Here is a 13,917-nt window from a genome sequence, read left to right as displayed (position 1 = left end):
CTTCTCCATGAGATTTTTCCCACCAGGTTTATCACTGGGATTCAGTGCCATTGCAGTGAATCCATTATTCCTGGAAGCCTTTTCTCTCCCTCTCTCTCTCTTCCCATGTCTCTCTCCCCCCTCCCTCCCTCCTTCTCCTGCTAGGGGCAGAGAATAGGAGAAAGAAAGAGAAGCCTGCAGCATTACTCTACTGCTCACGATGCTTCCACCCTGCAGCATTACTCTACTGCTCACGATGCTTCCACCCTGCAGCATTACTCTACTGCTCACGATGCTTCCACCCCCTTCACATGGGGACCAGGGGCTCGAGCCCAGGTGCTTTCACCCTGGTCCTTGCATCTGGTGACATGTGCACTCTTGACAGGTGTGCCCCACCTAGCGTCTGGCCTTAAACTCTTTCTGCCTTCCCAAGTTGGTTAGCATACTTCTATACGCCTGCCTTTTAGAAATTCATTAGAACCTCTCTGCCATTGACACCTTCGAACCTTTTCAGTCCTAATGTAATTCTGACAGCCACAAAGAAAGGGTAGATATATCTCATTGGTTCAGAAACATTAGTAAAGCTTACTTCATTCCCAGACCAAATTTCTAAGGTCAATTTTTTTTTTTCTCTGAAACCAAAACCTTTGAGTCAAGTTGTATTAGAAGGTTTATATTATACCCCTTACTGCGTTATTCCTCCTTTCACACAGCCTTTGCTGCTGCAGCTGAAAGCTACTGAATGTTCTCTTCCCCAACACCAGTCCTTCTTCCCTTCTCTTGATAATACATAGAGTGAGGGGAACACCTGTGAAAAACAGACAAGAATGTTCTTCTCATTTTGGGTCAGGGTGATCACACTGTCAGTAGCACAACAGACTTTTAGGTCTGGGGCATCAAGATCTCAACTCCAATCTCCAGCACCATCATAAGTCAGAGCTGAGCAGTACTTGGTTAAAAAAAAAGGAAGAAGAAGAAAAAAGAAAAGTTTATTTTCATTGCTGTTAGATCAACTCTAAAAAATAAATAATAAGCTTCAATACAACTATGAAGTATCTAATAAACTGAAATATAACTATAATGATTGACCAGATTATCTTTTCTAAAACAGAAATAATAATTTTGTGACTGTGTGTATGTTTCTGAACTTCCAAACTTTAAGGTACTTCTCACAACAGAGATGCTATTCTACCCAAGCCTCTTTGTTGAGACAGCCAGTCAAACCATTGTGCTCTCATTCATTTGCCTGCGCCGGCTCCAGTGTAGTGTCACACATAGTCTGCACAGGTATTTGTCCTGCTTCTCTTTTTATTGCTGTGGAAGCATCCGCGCAACTAGTATGTGCAAAATTAATTTGTCTCCCTAACAAAGTAGCTTTTATAGAAACAAGAAAATGCTTGTCTCATTTTCTGTCATGCCATAGAAATTAGAAGACCACTGATTCTAGCAAACTAGTTTGAAAACATTGACACCCAGCCTAGTAGGTAGCTCAGTGACGAATGCGTTGGATTGGGAAACTGAGGCCTCAGGTGTGATGCTCAGCGTGACCTGTGCCAGAATGATACTCTGGTTCTTCCTTCCCTCCCCCCACCATTGTCCATAGATAAATAAAATGCCAAACAGATAAATGTCTTGATGTGCTGGTCAGTCAGAGCCTGAACCTATGGTTAAATGAATCTGCACCTATATTAAGTTAATTCATCTATACATATTTATATATAATCTCTCTATAGACAGAGGCTTAAACATTATAGCTCTAAGTATTTTTCCAAGTTAAGTATATAAAAATATAGTTTGGAAAACACTGAGAGAGAGTTATTCAGCAAAAATAAAAACATGTTATCTTCAAAAAAAATCTAATGTCATGGAAAAAAAATTTTTTTAATATTCTAGATTAAATAAGACTAAAGAAGCATAACAAATGTAGACTATAATCATTGGTTAAAGTATGTTCTAAATACAAGTAGTTATAAATAACTTTCTAAGGAGTTTGATAAATTTTCACGTAAACTCTAAATGTTAGGGAATTCTTGTTAATTTTCTTAGGCCTGATAACCTATTGTTTGTGAAGGGTAATGTCCTCATTCTTAGGCGATGCTGACTGAAATGTGTAATGTATGTGCATACTTTGAAACTGTTGAAAAGAAATAAAAATTGTATAACCAGGTGTTTGTGTATGTTTATGTATATGTGTGGAGGTATATTTGAAATATAGCTAGTGCTAATTGTTCTAAGAGCCAGATATGTGGGTGTTCATTGCACTATGTGTTCATTGCACTATATATATATATATATATATTTTTTTTTTTTTTTTAATTTTGAAACTTGTACTAACAGCAAGCAGAGAAACAGAGCTCAGGCTTGGAAAGCCCCTCAGATAACACCAGTGTTCCATTTTATGTATCCACTTAAAGGTCAATCCTAAGGACCTGGACTCCAAGTATGCCTACATCCAGGTGACTCATGTGACCCCATTCTTCGATGAAAAAGAGTTGCAAGAGAGGAAAACAGAGTTTGAGAGATCCCATAACATCCGCCGCTTCATGTTTGAGATGCCCTTCACTCAGACCGGGAAGCGACAGGGCGGGGTGGAGGAGCAGTGCAAACGGAGAACCATCCTGACAGGTAGGACTCCCTGATGGCTCCTTTCTCTGAGAATTCCACTGAGCTAAAGAGCTTTTGAGGAGGAATCCAGAAGCTACTAGAATCAGAAGGGTTCCTTGCAGCTAGGCTAACTTTTCCTCATCTATCCATTTTAATTTAACTTTTGCCCAGTGCTTGCTTTGGACGCTCATGAATTTTCCCATCTACTTGTTTACATTTTCTCCTTCTGCCAGGCCAGAAGTCTGTTTGTTTGTTTGTTTGTTTATTTATTTATGTATTGCCGCTAAGGTTATTGCTTGGTGCCAGCATTATGAATCCATTGCTCCTGGTGGCCCTTTCCCCCCCATTATATTGGATAGGACAGAGAGAAATTGAGAGAGGAAGGGAAGACAGAGGAAGAGAGAAAGACACCTGCAGACCTGTTTCGCAGCTTGTAAAGCATTCTGCCCTGCAGGTGGGGAGCTGGGGGCTCTAGACTAGAAATTTATATCCAATATAAAGTCATTTTTTTAAATCTGATGAAAATAATGGTCCCTTATGTTCCTTATTTGCACCCAAATCCAGGGGACTTGTAGACCCCTTCTGACTCCCACAAGAACCTTCTCTAGAACCATGGTCCTCAGTCAAGTGCTTCCCCCCCACCCCACCCCCCCACACACACACTCTCCACAATGCAGAGAGTCCTGTCCATCACGTAAGTCCCAGCATCTACCTATGCAGAGGCCTAAGGCTGGATGAATAAATATCCCATGAAACTGGGTTCTTCCCTCTCGCTCTTTCTTTTTCTCCTCCTCGGTGTTAGAAGTAGATGGCCAACCTCAGCTTGATTACCTCCAGCTTCAGGGAGCGGGCTGCCTTCACAAGACTCTCCTTTACCTGTTGGGGCTTTATTGACCCATGGTGCTATTAGCCACTGACAAAGCTTTTTCAGAAATGTTGTTGTTTTGTTTTTGTTTTGTTTTGTTTTACCTTCTCTGGGGAAACTTGACCCATTTGTCTGAAGTTAGGATTAGCGCATGTTGGGATTACCCTAAAATAAAACACTTCTTGACTTTAAAAGAAAAACAGGGAATTGGGCGAATTATGTAGCAGTAGTGCACTGGACTTGCTTGCATGCCTGATGTCACAGGGGTTGTACCCACCACCACCACCACCATCACAAGTCATTGCTGAGCAGTGCTCTGGTTTCTCTCCCCTGTAGTGTGTATGTGTGTGTGTATGTGTGTCTTTCATTAAAATCAATCAAGTGGGTGAGATATAGCATAATGGTTATCCAAAAGATTTTCATGCCATAAACTCTAAAATCCCAGGTTCAGTCTCCCTTACCACCATAAACCAGAGCTGTGCAGTGCCCTGGTAATAAACAAACAAACAAACAAACAATCCGTAGGTGGCTCACATAGTGGAGCAGCACTGTGGTATCTCTCCTCCTGTCTACAGGAAATAAAAATAATTGGCAGCAAAGAGTGGTGAAGTCATGTAGGCACCTAGTCTCAGTGATATAACCCTGGTGGCAATTTTTTAAAAAATCATAAACCTTTAAAAAAAAAAAAGATGGAATATATGAGGTTCTGGGTTCAATTCCCAGCGCCCCTCAAAAATCACTTGTTGGAAGGTGGGGGAGAGAGGAGCGTGTATCTGATATTTAGGCACATTTTCCAGTGACCACAGTTGAGCCCAGCCAGGGAAGTGCCCTCTGCTTGTGTAAAACTCTGTGTTACTGAGATTCCCAGCTGGGCACTAACACGGAGCGCCGTGACTAAACACTAGTAAGAAGAGTGGATGCTCAGCTCCCAGCTTTGAACTGTAAGCTTCTTTTAAGAATTTGTTAATTGTGGACAGAGAAAAATTGAAGTGGAAGGGGGAGATAGAGAAGGAGAGAGAAGCTTGTGAAGCTTTCTCCCAGCAGGTGAGGATTAGGGCTCTGAACCCAGGTCTTTGCTCACTGTAAGATGTGTGCTTAACCAGATGCACAGTTCCCCTGAATTGTAAACTTTTAATTGATGAACTCTGTGCACATGACTGCTCTCAGTAAAGCTGTCACCAAAAAATAAATATGGATCAGGGCCAGGGAAATAGCAGAATGACCATACAGAATGACCGTACAGAATGACCGTACAGAATGACTTTCATGCCTCAGGTCAGGTTCAGTCCCTGGCACCGCCATAAGCCAGAACTGAGCACTGTTGTGCTTATAAAGGGAGAAGGAGAAGGAGAAGGAGAAGGAGAAGGAGAAGGAGAAGGAGAAGGAGGGACATTCTAAGATAACTCAGAACAGCATATTGCAAAAAATGTTGCAGTTTTCCTTTGAGGTAACAGAGGTGAACATTTAAATTTACCCCCGATGTAAAACAATGTGAATTCACACACACACACACACACACACACACACTACCCCGCAGATAACTGTCTTGTGAAACATTTCCTCAGTAAAAGTTAAATTTTAAAGAAGTTTAAATTGAAAATAAATTTACATTCATTATGAAAGAGGCCCTAGCCCTGTTTTTGGAATAAGGTGACGTGGGCTGAAGAAATAGCTCACTTGGATAGTGCGCTGCTTTGTTTTGTGTGCGGCCCAGCCCTCAGCACACTGAAGGAAGCTTCAGTTCTGTTGTCTCTTTCTCTCTCTTTTTTCTACCTTCTGTGTCTTTATCTTTAACATAAAAATAGACTACAATAACAGTGTTGCCCCTACCGTATGCAAATGTCTGTTATTCTACTCACACAAATTCTTCTTATGAAGCAAGATAGAAAGATAAGCTGCATTTCTAGGTGGGTCCTTTTCTGAGAGGACCAGCCCTCAGTGTTTAGCTCTGAAGAGTCAGGCTCTTAAGTCAGTGCTGACCAAAGGTCAGCCTCTAGATCTGCAGCCCCAGCACCACCTGGGAGCTGTTAAAAATGCAAATTCTTGGGCCCCACCCACTCTGCTGATTGTGAATCTCTGAGGGGCAAGGGAGCCAGCAGCTGGTCAGCTAGCCCTGCACGTAACCTGCTCCTTGGGCTTGATTTAAAGAAACCAATTCACTGCTAGGTCACACTCGTCATGTTTTATTATGATTATTCCCTGGAAGTTTAGTGCCCTGATGTATAAATATAGTTACCTCAGGATGTTTCCCCTCAGGGGTTACTGTTTTTGTTTGGTTTTTTTTTTTTTTTTTTTTTTTTTAGTAGAGTTGACAACTTGTCTATAGATAACACTTTTTTTTAAATTTTTATTTATAAAAAAGAAACACTGAAAAAATTTTAAATAAATTAATTTAAAAAAAAGAAGACACAAAAACTCCACACAGTTCCCACCACCAGAACTCTGTATCCCATCCCCTCCTCTGATAGCTTCCCTAATCTTTATTCTTTTGGGAGCATGGACCCAGGGTCATTGTGGGATGCAGAAGGTGGAAGGTCTGGCTTCTGTAATTGCTTCCCCACTGAACATGGGCGTTGCCAGGTCGATCCATAGTCCCAGCCTGTCTCTCTCTTTCCCTAGTGGGGCAGGGCTCTGGGGAAGCGGAGCTCCAGGACACATTGGTGGGATCTGCTCAGGGAAGTCTGGTTGGCATCATGGTAGCATCTGGAACCTTGGTAGCTAAAAAAAGAGCTAACATATAAAGCCAAACAAATTGTTGACTAATCATAAACCTAAAAGCTGGAATAGTTCATATGAAGAGTTGGGGGGGGGGGGTCTTTGTTTTGTAGATAGCTAGCAGGCCTATTTTAGTTATATTCCAAAGGGCCCATGACTATACTAGTTGTTGTTTTTTTTTTTTTTTTTGGGGGGGGTTCCCCCTGAGCCTGGAATCTGATATGCAGGTGAATCCTAGTTATTGTCTGGGGAGATGATGTCATGGCTGTAAAAAGGACCAGAAAGCTGGACCAGGGAAAAGAGTAGCTCCCAAATACGGGAAAGAGGTATAACTATTGTTGACTGTAAACCCCATCGATTTGATGGGATCTGGGGCCCATATTCAGCTTAGGAGCCTATGTGACCTCTGCATCTCTGTAGATCTGAGGGTTTACTGTTTTATCAGTTTTAAATATCTTAAATGAGGTAAAGGAAATGAGCTGGAGCCTCCCAGGAGAGAGCGGACCAGGAGGAGTGCTCTCAAGTGGACACACGTGCTGGAATGCTGGGGACCATGCCGTCTCTGCTGTGGGGTGCTATCAGCTTCCGTCCCAGAGATCAACAGGAGAGAAGCCTGTAGACAGAGGGGACGTCTCTGCAACTGTGATTCCAAAGGGTGTCAAGTAGAATAGGGTAGATATGCTATCATGGACTAAAGAGAAGGCCTAGCAGGGGCCGAGAGGTAGCGCACCTAGTTGAGTGCACACATTACCGTGCGCAAAGGCCTGGGTTCAAGACCCCAGACCCCACCTGCAGCAGGGAGGCTTCACAAGCAGTGAACCAGTGCTGCAAGTATCTCTCTCTCTCTCTCTCCCTTCTCCCTTCCTTCTCAGTTTCCTTCCTTCTCTATCCAACATAAATAAAATATTTTTTAAAAGAAGAAGAAGAAATCACAGCATACAGGTCTGGGACTTTACAGAGAAGGAAAGCAAACCCAGTACAGGGAGGAGCACTGAACCCTCAGACATGAGTCATGAGTTCTGTCCTTGGTACCAAATGTCCCAGTGATGATCTGAATCTCTCCATCTCTCTCTCACAAATATATAAGAAATAAATATTTAAATATAAAAGTTTAAAATACGTATTTATTTTGGTTAGAGACAGAAATTGACTGGGAAGGAGGAGATAGAAAGAGGTTCATTTGAGCCTGGACCTCGTGTATGTAGTGCATGTGCCAGAGAGAAGGAGGGCAAATTCATGGGGAGAGGAAACAGACGTCTAACTAACAGAAGGCTTGCTGGGCCAGGCAGAAGACAGTGGGACAAAAAAAGAAATGGTAACAGATTTTGTTAGTTTCTCCCTGTCCTCCACCTCTAGCTCCGTCGTGGAGTTAACCTGGGCAGTAAGCAGCTTCCTACAGTGGATGTCTTCTGTCTCAATTTCTTTGGGTAGTTTGGGCCCTTTAGAGACAAATAAAAAGTTCCTTGTGGGGAGTCGGGCGGTAGCGCAAAGCACAAGGACCAGCGTAAGGATCCTGGTTCCAGCCCCCGGCTCCCCACCTGCAGGGAAAAGCGGGTCTGCAGGTGTCTATCTTTCTCTCCCCCTCTCTGTCTTCCCCTCCTCTTTCCATTTCTCTCTGTCCTATCCAACAACGACTACAACAATAAAAATCAACAAGGGCAACAAAAGAGAATAAATAAATAAATAAATTTTTTTTTTTAAGTTCTTTGTGAGTCTTTGGGGCCCTCACTGCCTTTAGCTAAAGAGAAACTACATGCTTAAGTGGCTTCTCTTAGGGGCCTGTTCTGATCTCATCATCATCTTGTTCCTTGTGGGAAGGTATACAGAACCCAGGCCTTGCAGACCCACCACACTGCCTCATTGGGTGACCTTGGGCAGATAGATCACTTAACCTCTCTGTCTTACTCTCCTCATCTGTAACGCGCGGGAGTGAAGCCTACAGCCATACCGCCCTGAACGCTGATCTCAGAAACTAAGCAGGGCCAGGTCTGGCTAGTACTTGGATGGGAGAGTGATACCGGCAATCCTGTGTTAAAGCATTTTAGAAATCGTGCTCAGGAGGAGGAAGACTGTGTTCTTCATTGCAGAGATCTCACCCAGGCCCCTGAGGCTGAGGATGAGTCTAAGGAGATCGAAGTGCGACAGGAGAGAAAAAGCAAGGGTGCGGTTTCAGCCTGGAAGGCCATAAAGAGAGGAAGTTACTAGACAACTGAAAGATCCAGAGGCGGCGCCGTAAACATGCTGCTAGAAACGGGGAGCCCTCATCAACCCTTAGTTCAGGACCCACAGGGGAGGGAGGGAGGTGTCCTGAAGACTTTGAACTTGAGACTCTAGACTCACTTTATTCATCACTTCAGTTCTTCTTCCTTTGCTTGCTTTAGCCCTGCCCTTTGGTGCCCCGGCCCTGTGAACCTGCTGCAGGCTCACTTTCCTGGATGGGGCAGTCAGCTCACTGCAATTGTGTGTTCATTTGAAAACCCTCCAGGCCCACTTCCATGTCAGTAACTGACATGAGCCTCTCTGGGTGTGTGTGTGTGTGTGTGAGTGTGTGTGTGTGTGTGTGTGTGTGTGTGTGTGTGTGTGTGTGTGTGTGTGTGTGTGTTCACAAGTACACATGCCAGGATGGAGCCCAGTGCAAAGCTGGCCACTCGCGTATTATAGAATGAGCTCTGCCTCTTGAGCTAATCCCCGGCTGCCTCCTTGTTCCTTCTTTCCAAGACACCTGTCAGTCGTTTTCTTCCCACTCGCTACTCCTAAGTCATTCCCTGACTCCCACTGGGGTTGGAAGTACTCCTTCCCTTCGCTTTCTGTTCATTCCCACCAGGATCCAGTCAGCCACCCTTCTCAGCCATCCCCTGCTCCTCCTTCTCTCCACCCCCTCCTATATGGCTGCAAGTTTCTCCCGTGGGGGGCTTAGCAATACCAAGATGGATGGCTTGCTCAATTATCACCCCTTCACCCACCTCCCAGCTCAGTGTGTTCTTTTGTTTAACTACGTGAGCAGTTCATTAACTGAACAAAATGTATTGAACACAAGCAGTGTTCAACTTGGAGTAATAGCAAAAAAAAAAAAAATTTTTTTTCATTCGTGCAGCTTTCATTCCAGCAGGAAGAGGGAAGAGACAGATAATAAATAACTGAGCATACTAGAGCAGTATGCCTGTGCCGATTACCGTGTTCTGGGCAAAAGCAACGTGTTGAAGGGGAGAGTTGTGGTTTGACTGGCTGCACCTCATTAAGGCAGTGCCATCTGGGGGCCAGGCAGTGGTGCACCTGGTCAAGCGAACACATTTCAGTGTGCAAGGACCCTGGTCAAACCCTGGTCCTTCCCTGCAGGGAGAAAGCTTCACGAGTGGTAAAGTAGGGCTACAGGTGTCTTTGTCTCCTTCCCTCTCTGTCCCTTCCCAGTTTCCCTCTGTCTCTATCTAATAAATAAATAAAAATTTACTGTAAAAAGTAAAAGAGACAGTGATACCTAAATCCACATTAGCAGTAGGTGAGGGCGTGGAAGAAACTGTTGGGGCCAAAGCCAGCATCCAGGAGAGGACAGCTGGGCACAGGGCAGCTGTGTGGTAGGAGCTGAGTGAGCCTGAGGGAGGGAGAGATGAGGCCAGACTGGAGGCAGCGTGTGATGCGTGCTGCCCGTGATGATGCCAGGCCACTTGGCATAGCAAGCTCACGCGGGCTGTATCTTACTATTTTTTAAAGATTTTATTTATTAATGGGGAATATAGGCAGAAAGAGAGAGAGAGAAAGAACCAGACGTGACTCTAGTACATGTGTTGCTGAGGACTAAACTTGGGACCTCCTGCGTGAGAGGTTAATGCCATCTCTAGCGTGCCACCTCCGGGACCCCAGACTGTATTTTCTTTTCCTTGAGCCATGTCCTCACACCTCTCCTTTATTTCCCTAAGCCTCCAGCTAGCACGCATCACCAGAGGTAGTGGTCGGGACTCAGACACCAGAGCTGGTAGAATCCATCCACACTTTACACATCACCCTTGTAGTTGGTTTTCCACTCTGAAATGATGTTCCTGAACAGAAATTTTAAGAGCAGCGTGATGACTCTAGGGCATGTGTGTGGATGGCTGTTCGACTCATAGTGACCTTCCCACAGACTCCTTACCCACACAGACCCCAGCAAGCACAGAATGTCCACATCGGGGTTCCTTGGGTTGGAGTCCTCCTTTCCCAGCTCACTGGCTGATAGGCAGCTTCGTCATTTCTCTTGTCATACTCTCAGAGAAACCTTTAGTCCGAAGACACTATATGCACCACAGTGCGACAGCTAAAAATTGTGTCACCAAAGAAAACAAGAGAAATAAGACGCAGGGGACCTTGGTCTTCAGCTCTTTGGTGTTGATAGCTTCAGGCTTCATATGCATGAAAACGATGTTGTTGGATTTAAATATATATGTTAACAATCATCTAAATCTCAAAGGCCCTTTATCAATAATATAGTTCTACATAGTTTGTGAATTTCTAGCTCATAAAATGCCTGGAAATCTTTTCACTTGCTTTTCTTGACTTCTCTGATTTCTACAAATGTAAACTTGTGATTTGGTGTTATTCAATGGAGAAAAATGGATATTTCAAGAATGTTTTCATGGAACTATTTTTCTTTTTTTTAAAAAAATTTTTCTTTATTTATTCCCTTTTGTTGCCTTTGTTGTTTTACTCTTGTAGTTATTATTGCTGGATAGGACAGAGAGAAATGGAGAGAGGAGGGAAGAAAGAGAGGGGGAGAGAAAGACAGACACCTGCAGACCTGCTTCACCGCTTGTGAAGCGACTCCCCTGCAGGTGGGGAGCCAGGGGCTCGAACTGGGATCCTTACGCCGGTCTTTGTGCTTTGCGCCACCTGCGCTTAACCTGCTGCGCTACCACCCAACTTCCTCTTTTTCTTTTTTTTAATAAAATATTTGTATTTATTAATGAGAGAGATACAGAGAGAGAGAGAGAGACCAAGATCAGAGCACTGCTCAGCTCTGGCTTATGGGAGTGCTGGGGATTGAATCTGACAATGTTCCACGAATGCTGGCATATGACAGGCAGGCTTTGGATTCCTCCTCTGTAAAGCGGGCCTAAGAATCACTCTGTGTTATTAAAAGCAGTGCGGGCTGTGGGGTAACTCTAGGCACTTCCCCCACAGCAATACACTGCTTCCCTTACGTGAAGAAGCGAATCCCAGTCATGTACCAGCACCACACCGACCTGAACCCCATTGAAGTGGCCATTGATGAGATGAGTAAGAAGGTGGCTGAACTCCGGCAGCTCTGCTCCTCGGCTGAAGTGGACATGATCAAGCTGCAGCTCAAACTCCAGGGCAGTGTGAGCGTTCAGGTGAGTCTCGCCCTGCCCGCACGGCAAACCCGGGACAACAACACAACGTTCCTTTGGCTTCAGGTGGTTTGGTGCAATTCTCATGATCACCAGAGGAGATAGTATCCTCAGGGGGTCTTGCCAACTCCGCCTACTGGCATTCTCAGACCTCGGCACCCAGTCTTAGCTGGTTGTATCTGAAAAAAATTTACGGGGTGGGGGGGAGTAGGGTGGAGGTCATTACTGACGCCTTACTGCTCTGAGTTTGTGTTTTTAGACAAAGAGGAAGAAATACCAAAGCTTCCTTTAGAGTTGTATTGGGTTGTCTGAAAAGTCATGTAACATTTTTCTGGTTTTCTATGCAAAAATATGTCAATGCCTTTTCCGACAGCCCAGTGATACACTCACAAGTTGTCCCAAGGGCTCAGGTGTAGGTCAGGTGCTTAGCTGAGTAGATGCCTCCCAAGTGAGCTGTCTCACCAGCCCAAGTTTCGCTCTTCTTATTAATATTTTTTAATTTATTTATTTATTTATTATTGGATAGAGAGAGAAATTGAGAGGGGAGGGGGAGCTAGAGAGGGAAAGAGACAGAGAGACATCTGCAGCCCTGCTTCACCACTCATAAAGCTTTCCCCCTACAAGTAGGAACTGGGAGCTTGAACCCAGGTCCTTGTGCACTGAAATGTGTGCACTTAACCAGGTGAACCACTGCCTGGACCCTCCTCTTATTAATATTTTTAGACAGAAAGATGTTCTTTTGAATAGAATATAGTCCGATGAATCTGTTTTCCCAACAACCAGTAGAACTGGTTTGTGTCCTCTGTAAGAACTCTGTTGTTGTTAAGTCTGTTTCCTTCTTTGTTTAGCATTCCTTTGTATACCAGCAGACGGGCACCTATTATAAAATGTGGCAGCCAAGAGGGGTTAAGAGTTTTTTTTTCCTCTCATATAAATACCTACATAATGTGTTCATCTTTGAGCCAGGTACCAGTTGTACAAATAGGTTTAGTGAAAATTCACTGTGTATATTGCATCTTAGTCATAGGTTTGTAGAAAAAGGCTTCCTGCTAATATGGTTTCCTAGAAGTTTGGTTGTGATGCATACACATCATGTCCCCCTAGTAGCCAGCATGGTTGTCGCTTTATTATTTTATTTATTTATTTTTAACCACTGCACTGCCCTGCCCTGCCCAACTCTGACTTATGGTGCCAAGGATTGAGCCTGGGAACTCCAGTCTTTCAGGCATGAAAATCTGTTGCATAAACTTCTATGCAGTTTCCTCCACCCCTACCTCACTGATATTTTTTAGTGTATATGTATATTAGTATATATATATATATATGTATATTAGTCCATGTTTTACGTGCACATATGTACTTCACGTGTATGTGTGTGCATACACAAATGCAGGGGAAGTGGGATGTGCCAGCTCTCAGGAAAGTCCCAGTGGGCTGGGCCATCACAGTAGTCACCATGAAGAATCAGTGGGACCCCATGAGTCAGGCAAGATGAACTTTACATGTAGGGATGAAAGCAGATGCACAGGACACCACAGACAGCAGGCCAGCTTACCGGGACCAAGTCCCCTAATGGACTATTGGTGGGTTTAAATAGGAGTAGCATGGCCCCTTCTGTTGTTGGTCATTCCAGCTCCTCTGCTACGAGTCCTTCCAGGGTGTCTCATTTGCATACTACAGTTACTTCCCTTAGGGTCTCCTAGCCTTATCCAGGGTCTCCTAACCTGCTCCTGACATAGCCAGTTCTTTATTGAAAAACACATGTTTATGAAAGTTACGTGTAGGTTTTAACATAGATTTAGGGGGTTTCCTGATTTGCATTTTAAGATTTATTTATTGAGAGAGTCTCTCTAAAGGACCAAATGCACTGTCTTGGGTTTGACCAGTCATCTTCAAAAGCAGAGATTCCATGATGAAATGAGATTAAGTTTACACATGTATGTGCTTACCAAGGTAGCAACAGAGTTGGAGACAGCAGGAACTAAGTGTGTGTGTGTGTGTGTGTGTGTGTGTGTATATGTGTTTCTGTAAGGCTTTCCTCCAGAACCTCACTGGAGATGATGTGTTTGTTATAGGACAGAGCCATCAAGGAGACTTGGTGACTGTGTGCTCCAGGATCTTGGTATATTACATCTTATGAAGTGTCCTCAAGTTTACTCTTTGCACATATCATATCAGTTTTGGATCATCAGTCATTTTTTTCTTTATTGGGAGTTAATGATTTACAGTCAATAGTAAAATATAGTAGTTGGCACATGTGTAACATTTCTCAATTTTCTACATAACACTCTAGCACCCCCCCACCCCAGTCTAGGTCCTCCTCTGCCATCATGTTTCAGGACCTGAATACCCTAGAGTTCTTCACTTTGGTGCAATACACCAAACCCAGTCCAAGTTTGCTTTCTTATTTTTCAA

The 13,917-nt window shown here is 44.0% G+C and overlaps 1 protein-coding gene across 15 annotated transcripts in view; it reads left to right on the top strand.

Annotated features, from left to right (window-relative positions):
• DOCK9 (dedicator of cytokinesis 9) overlaps positions 1-13,917 on the top strand; it is a 324,795-nt gene that overhangs the window by 303,560 nt on the left and 7,318 nt on the right. For all 15 annotated transcript variants that reach the window (XM_060191793.1, XM_007521919.3, XM_060191796.1 and 12 more), the window contains 2 exons: positions 2,394-2,604; positions 11,315-11,505. In XM_060191793.1, the coding sequence (XP_060047776.1) occupies positions 2,394-2,604; positions 11,315-11,505 (402 nt within the window). The remainder of the gene's footprint in view (positions 1-2,393; positions 2,605-11,314; positions 11,506-13,917) is intronic.

The sequence above is a fragment of the Erinaceus europaeus genome, chromosome 5 (assembly GCF_950295315.1).
Source record: "Erinaceus europaeus chromosome 5, mEriEur2.1, whole genome shotgun sequence".
Taxonomy (NCBI): domain Eukaryota; kingdom Metazoa; phylum Chordata; class Mammalia; order Eulipotyphla; family Erinaceidae; genus Erinaceus; species Erinaceus europaeus.
The sequence above is the reverse complement of the archived record's forward strand: the minus strand, read 5'-3'. Positions and strand labels throughout refer to the sequence as shown.